Raw genomic sequence first — 8,096 nt, 5'->3', positions numbered from 1 at the left:
TTACATCATACATTTGACTGAATATTGTGGATTATTATTGATGAGTTATTCAAGTATAGATGAGTATAGTATAGTAGGATTTTCAAGCACAACAAGCCATCAAACATGTTCAGTTTCTTTAAATAAAGACAAAAAAATCCATTTTGCTTTGAAATGAGTGTGCTTTCACTCTGAAACTCTTACTACTTACAAATATTTTTCTTTCAACTGAAAACACTAATTATTAGCAAGTTAATAGCTATAGACAGACAATATACGTATGTATGTTGAAGAGTTTCTTCTTAAGGAAAGGTGTTTTTATTTCTAATTCTCATTAGACATTTCCACGTGATCTCCTCTCTTTTCTTTGAGTTTAACGTTAGCTGTCAAATGGAAGTGGTTTGTTGAAGGCATGGCACTTAAGTCTATTTCCCTTATTTGGTTTATTATTTCCCTATGCTTGATTGATTGATTTACTTTTATCTGAAAGGGACATTGTGCAATCAAAAACATAAATGTAACCATTTGACACATTGCACCAGAGTTATCCTTAGGCTAATTTACATCTGCAGTCCCTAAATTGCTATTCCAAATGGCCTGGTACATGCATCCAATTTAACAAATGCAATTCATCCTCAGGAGGGTAAGAACAGATTGGCTGTCAACGCACGTTTTATGATTCCCACATATAGGATTTTCTTATATTTCTTCTTTTTGCTTTGTGCAGGGACAAATATGAGAGAAAAATAAGAAACCATTTAGGCATGAGGCCCAGTGTTCACAGTGAAATGATATAACTCTATTTGTCAAGAATTCATGTGTTCAAGGCAAAAGTTAAAGTTGATAAAGGGTTTAGGACATCCACCCGCACAGACAAGAAATCACAACTGGGCTAATTATACACATTCCTGTGCAGACCTTTTATCTAAACACAGTTATCATGATTTTTGCTGATACCTTTTTATATTTGCATTATCATCTTTGCTGCTGTAACACTGTAATTTAATTGTAATGTAATTTATAATTATTGATTATCTCGTAAATTGATGCTTAAAGCAGCATAATGTTGAACAGGAGGGCACAGAACAAAGGATTCCCTTGTTGTGTGTGTCTGTATGTGAGCATGTACAAATACGAGCAAGAAGACCCACACAGCTAGAGATAAAATTCTGATGTGGTATGGCTTATATCAACCTCTCCCCCTCCTTAGCAAAATACAGAACATTTCTTGTGGTTAAATAAAAAATCTATACTATAATCATAAATACTGGGTGGTCCGTACAGTACAGCATATCCGTTAGATTACATACAGTTCAAACACACAATATGTAATTTTGGTCCTCTAGGAGTCGCTTACGTGAGGTCAGGGGAGTTGTCTTCACAAACGGACCAGATGAGCAAACACTGAATAAAGCAGTGTCACGCAATAAATCTACATTCGGCGAACATTGTGTACAGTTCGGCTTCCACAGGACATGCAGGAAGGGCTGCGGGATGTGCTACCACTAATGCTTGCTTAGGATGTTGATCCAGATGTCTGATCGTCTCAAACCTGATGACTTAAATCTTTCTTTCAGTTAAAATATACAGTTAAAAACAACCAAGATCTAAAAAGTGTATCGTTCAAAATTGTTGCTTAAAACTAGATAGAAAAACCACAACACTGACACGTGAGTGAAGGGGATATGAGGCCATTGACAGGCAACCACCAGCAACGGACCTTAAATAAAATGACAGATTTTCTGGGTTTGAACATTGTTGGAAAGTTTGTAGATAATGTAATTACACAACTAAACTAAACTTTTACTTCATATATATACCCAAAACAAGCACAGAGCATGGAAGTGGGAAGCTTACCTGCCGAGACTGTAAACATATTAAAGACAGTACAAAGGTATTGTTAATACTGTATCTTCTTATTGTGATTCACAAGTCAAAATCAATCAAGCGATACGCTGCCTCTCAGGGTCCACCTGCAGGGGCTCCGCAGACCATCTGGCTGGTTTCAAGCTGACTTTTGGGGAAGTGTTTTTAAAATCATGCACACTATATTCAAAATATTTCTGTCCCCTGATGTAGCCATAAAATAGAGTACTTGGTTTAATATCTCACTCAGTGTTAGCCAAACATCATGAATGTAACAAGTTGACACAAAATAAATTTGAGATTTGGTCAAACATTGAACTGAAAAGTCATTAAGTTGCAATGTGACTGTCCATAGTGTACCAACCACCCTAAACAAAGTAAAGCCTGGAAGCTGGATCACAGCCAGTTAGCAGCTGCAAGTATGACTGGGGCTTTTTGTTATCATTGGCAAATTTTGCTCGCAACACCCACTGCCTGACGCCACACAGTTGAGGAGTCTCATTTGCGTTTCCTCTTTTCATTTCATGTGAAGCCTGTGTGGTCATCATCACTCAGTGTCTCTAACAGAGCGGATGCACAAGAAGACTAGTCAAGAGGCAGCTAACAAAAAAAAAGACAGAGAGAGAGACAGAGACAGGGACCAGGAAACAACGTACTTATATCAAAGTTGGATATGGCCAGGTTGGATGTCATTGAGACGTTTCATGGCATTTCGTTTCCTGGACACCTGCATACCCAGGATTCCTTGCAACTTGCGCTCAAATTTCCATTTCAGGACACAGATATCGTCATTGTCTCCTATCCAAAATCAGGTAAGAAGAGACGACCAACTGACCAGGATACATAGCATCTATTAGTGTAATGCAACTAACCACATGAGCTTGTTAAGTAACTAATTGCCGACATAGTGGCGAAATCCATTTAACTATGTAATACTGTGACTGGACTTTACGTGATGCATTGCTGCACAGTTTATAAAGTATCTTTTTGCTGTTTTAATGAATGGATTTATTTAGAGTCAGATCTCCTCTCTGTTCTCTCAACAGGCACCACATGGATGCAGGAAATTGTGACTCTCATATCCAGAAGAGGAGACCCATGTGTGTCCCAAACTGTCCCAAACTGGGCCCGGGCTCCTTGGCTGGAACAATATTATGCTGCTGTGGTACTGGAGGCCTCACCCACCACACCTCGAATCATCACCACACACTTGCCTCATCACCTGCTGGGACCCGCCCTCCAGGGCTCCAAAGCAAAGGTCAAATTTTCATGTTTATTTGACTGGTATAGAGATAGAGCGATAAATCTGCCAGCGCAATATTTATTGCAGACATATCGGTATCAGCCAGCCGATAAAGGTCAATAAAGTTTAATAAATGCTAAAGGTTTGAGGTAATTTAATGACGGTGTCACTAGTTTTCGAGAAAGCATGTTGATTTTCCTATTGAAAAATGTCCCACAAAGGAGTGGATGATAATCTTATATTGATCTAGATTAATCAAGATTTATTGTTTATGTAAAAAAAATATCTACATGATGCAAGTATCCATCATGGCTAAGGCCAGTCAACTTGTATATAAAATTTACACCTTTAAACATTAAGTTAGGGATTCTGGGTGAAAGTCTTCTTTAGATAATAAATACAATTATTATGTTGGGTAAAATATTTCTATTTAATATTCAATCGAGAACTAAACTCAATCTGAGTTTCCTAAAAAATACATTGTGGATTGACAATAAGCTCTAGTGAAGAGTGTGACTATAAAACTCTAAATACACTCTACCTGTCATATTATTGTAACTGTATAAAGTTTCTAAATGTGCCAGCACCGTCAAGAGAATTATATACTGAAGGGATCCTATTAATTGTATTTAATATTTTATATATTACGCCTTTTCTTTTGTTATCCAATTATCTTTTTTGTGAGGTTATATTGTCTTGTCATCATGTTGTTGTTTGTATTATGCGTTATTTGCCTGTATTAAAAAAAGACACACTGTTGCCAGATCTTTAACAAACTTGAAAAATAAATTATACAAGGTACAGTGCAACTATTCTGACACTGTGTCATCTCACAGGTTATCTATGTGAGCAGAAACCCTAAAGATGTGGTGGTGTCGTTTTACCACTTCCACAAAATGGCAAACTTCCTCCCCGAGGCTGGCTCATTTCAAGAGTTTTTAAAGCGTTTCCTGGAGGGCACACGTGAGTTGACGTCAGGACAAAAAGATGCATTTATGTGATTGTTTTACGAGGTTATGCTGTCTTCATCTCTGCAGCCAAAAGTGTCATTTTGTTATACTTGAATTTGTTTCAGTGCACTATGGCTCCTGGTTTGACCACATTAAAGGCTGGACCAGTCAGACTGCAAATATGAACAATCTGCTCCACATAACCTATGAAGAGATGTCATTGGTAAATTTATTTATCATTCTCATCATACATGATGTCCATAAACGTAGTTTTAGAATAGACAACTAAATGTACAATTTAAAAAAAGATATTTACTTATCTTGTTTCACAAGAGCTGGAGCAGGTCTAGAAGCAGAAGTTCATGATGTGAAAATGTTGTTTACTTCCTTTCTTCAAACCAAAGTTTCCAAACATTACTTCAAATTTCAAATCTTAATCAGATGTTGTAACTACTTATGTAGCATTTTAAGGAAGGTTTTTTGTTTAGTTATTTTTTTGAGAATTATATTAAGACTCAATTGTCATTGTCTTCTCCGTGCTGTCAGGACCTACATGGCACCATAAAGAGGGTGAGCTCTCACCTCCAGAGTCCCCTGCTGGAGGACGAGGTCAACATCTGTGTGAAACACTGCAGCTTCAGTGCCATGAAAGACAACAAGATGGCCAACTACACCCTGGTGACTGAGGACATAATGGACCATAGCAAGGGCTCCTTTATGAGAAAAGGTGTGGCTCATTTCTACTATATGCTGATAAATCAAACTTGGTCGATTTATTGTGTGTCTCACAATAAGAGCTGCAGCAGTTAGTTGATTAAATGGATTAGTTGTCAACTATTTCATTAATCTGCAACTATTTTGACAATGACTTCATCATTTTGAGTCATTTTCTTTAAGAGGCATATCAAATTTCTGGGATTTTAGCTTCTCAAATGTGAAACTTTTCTGGTGTCTTTACTCCTCTGTGACAGTAAATAACAAGATATATTTGAGTTGTGGACAATTAAAACATTTGAGGACCAAACAACTAATCAAATGATCGAGAAAACAATAATAATAGTTAGTTGCAGCTCTGTTCTCAATATGTCATCCAAATGTAAAAATAAAATACTGGTCTCCAAATTTGTAACCTGTTTTCAATCCAAAAATTACTTACTAAAATTTTACTATAACTCTTCCCAACCAGAGGGTTGGCACATCCCAAGGGGTCCCAATCTGAGATCAAAAGATAATTAAAGAGATTTAAGAAATATAATCTGTTACACAGATTATTTCATCTCTAATGCTTTGTTCACTTTACACCAACACAAAACAGACCGCAGGATCAGATACCAACAACGTTTCTATTAGTCTTCAACCATATCTTTACCACCATATCTGATTTGTACTTGTTTTTTTACTCCATTTGTGATTCAGCGATGTCAGTGACTGCAGGATAATACCAACACCTGCAGGCTTTCGCAACACAGCGTCACACAAAGTTCTTGAGCTGTCGAAAATTCTCTTCTCCGTTTGCTATGAACACATCGTCAGAAGCCTTCAAATGAAACAAGAGATAGATGAGAAGGGATGAGATCGACACATTTCCCAGCTGGTCAAACACTTTCTTTTAAAAGGTCAATTTACATCTGTAATGTGTGAAAATAAAGGAGTAAACAGGCCTGTATTTAAAATCATGATCAGTTAAGAGGAACACAAAAGTTTTATGGGGGGGTCAATCACAAATGTACATATAGATGTACTTTACATTAAATCTCATCCATCCCTGTTCTCTTCCTATATTTCAGGTAAGGTTGGAGACTGGAAAAACATGTTCACAGAGGAGCTGGATCAATATTTTCAAAGTGTCTTCAAGTCCAAGATGGAGGACTGCACTTTAGACTTTGTGTGGGAGGAGCAACATGAAGAGGAGGCACACGCTAATGAACAAATCCCACTGAAGAACACAGAACTGAGGGGGAAAAAAGGACTAAATTAAGTCAGAAATCATGATGCATTCTGTGAGATGGATCACAGGTGGGCAGTTTTCTCTAAGTTGTATAAAAGTGACCCTTTGTGACATGCAATGTTCAGTACCCTTCAATGCCTCTTATGTATATTGCAGTCTTGCTTTCATTACTATGTCTATGCATGATGTGACAGTGATGCATTCGATGCTTTGCTTATTATTATCATATATGAATAAATCTCAGATCAACTAAATCCTCTTATCCGCCTATGTTTGTTGTTTTTTTTGGTACAGAACAAGTGGCACTTTAGGCTGCTAATGTGCGGTACAAGCAAGAAAATTGAGTGTTATGAAAGCAGTACAACAATGAGCAGAGGGGGAAGGACAGGTCAAAGGTTTTGATATAAAGCTCCTCGTCCAGAGGGCTGAGTCATCCTTGTGCGTCCTGTCACTTCACACACACAAAGAAAGGTGTTGTTCTCCCTCCAGTTTCTCTGCACTGGAGAGCTATGATCAAACCCTCTCGAGTGTGTGTATGGTGTGTGTATCTGCGTGTGTGTGTATGAGAGCGAACATATGGTACAGAGTGTACAGAACACACCGTGCTCTGTGACTGCACGGATGAACTCTGGTAGATGGTGGGAAGGCATCATTCGGGTAAAGATTGATATGAGCATTAATCCACAGAGACTCATAGATGACATCTGATTACATCATATAACTTATGCCTCATACCAATTGTTAAACTATAATTGTTTGTAGGATTCAAATTATTGTAAAAACATATACGATATAATTATAATAATAAAAAGCACTGGAAATTCATTATACTACATGAAAGTCATTGTAAAAAGCTAAACCATCCCAGGCTAGCTGTTACCCCATTTCCCTGTTTACAGTATTAATGGCAAGTTAAGCTAAGCAGCTGCTGACTCTAGCTTCGTATTGAACATACAGACATAAGAGTGGTATCAATATTCTCATCTAAATCTTGGCAAGGATGAAAATATGTGTATTTCCCAAAATGTCTAAGTATTCCTTTATAAGGTCAGCAGGTAACCCCACTGTTCCAACATGAAAGGTTAGAAGTAGAAGCTCACTATTATCAAATTAAAGTTTAGAGACAAACAAAACCATCCTGCTGGTGATGCTGAGAACACATTATCCACAACCTTAATACATGTTATATATACATATATATATTTTTTTGAAAGATTATTTTATGAAAAATCCCACAAAGAATTTACAATAAAAGTTGGCTTTAAGAATACACGTCTTGGAAGATGCTCCCATTTCAGAGCCCAGACAATGACCTTTAGTCTTGAGTCTTCACAGGAAGCAGAGACAGCCACAGAATTATAAATATGATCAAAGTCAGTTGCAGTCGTGTAAAGAAGATATAACGAAAGCAGAGATGATATTCTCCAGGTCTGTAGAAGTTTTAAAGAAATATTTCCTTACGAAGTAACACTGCAGTGCTTTGGGAACTTATAATAAAGAAATATTCATAATAAAGAAAACTCAGTCAACTCAGAAATTCAGACCAGTGGGCTTTTGCTGAGCACCACAGATCATAGAAAATATCACACATAAAACCATGAGCCCTTTACCTCCTGTGATGAATACATCCTGTTTAATGTTGCATTGTGACCTCTGAGTTTTACTGTACTATATCCTCTGTATGTCATTTGATTAAATTCAATTCAATTTATTTGCTGCATTTCATTATTCTTTAAAAAAAGCACTTTTTTTTGTCCATACAGTATGTTGTGTTGTGTTTATGCTGTATCTAAAGTAGGAAATAAAATGACGCATTGTCTAGTTCAAAGGGCGTCAGTATATTTAACAAAAGAGCAAAAGAGGAAATGAAATAGAGGAAATGCTCCTGATGTAATTTGGGACAATATTATATAGTTGACCTTTGACAATGAAAAAATGAAACAACCCTGACACTGTTTGACGTGTGAATTTGTCAACCAAAACCCTTTACATCTGTGCCACAATAAAACCTTAACTTTGAGGATGAGTTGAAAGATTGGTTGTTCAACAAACAACTGTAGTTAAGATGAGTACATGAGCCATGGGTAAATTAAAAAAAGGGTTCAAAAGA

At 36.9% G+C, this 8,096-nt stretch overlaps 1 protein-coding gene across 1 annotated transcript; it reads left to right on the top strand.

The window, feature by feature from the left end:
• Positions 1-2,488: 2,488 nt before the first annotated feature.
• sult5a1 (sulfotransferase family 5A, member 1) lies at positions 2,489-6,113 on the top strand. The gene is made up of 6 exons (XM_083912694.1): positions 2,489-2,657; positions 2,892-3,103; positions 3,925-4,051; positions 4,164-4,261; positions 4,585-4,765; positions 5,826-6,113. Exons 1-6 carry the CDS (start codon positions 2,519-2,521, stop codon positions 6,014-6,016), a joined length of 948 nt encoding a protein of 315 aa, XP_083768820.1. The 5' UTR covers positions 2,489-2,518; the 3' UTR covers positions 6,017-6,113.
• Positions 6,114-8,096: the final 1,983 nt, after the last annotated feature.

The sequence above is a fragment of the Echiichthys vipera genome (assembly GCF_963691815.1).
Source record: "Echiichthys vipera genome assembly, chromosome: 1".
Taxonomy (NCBI): Eukaryota; Metazoa; Chordata; class Actinopteri; order Perciformes; family Trachinidae; genus Echiichthys; species Echiichthys vipera.
Note: the sequence above shows the minus strand (reverse complement) of the source record. Positions and strands in the feature narration are given on the sequence as shown.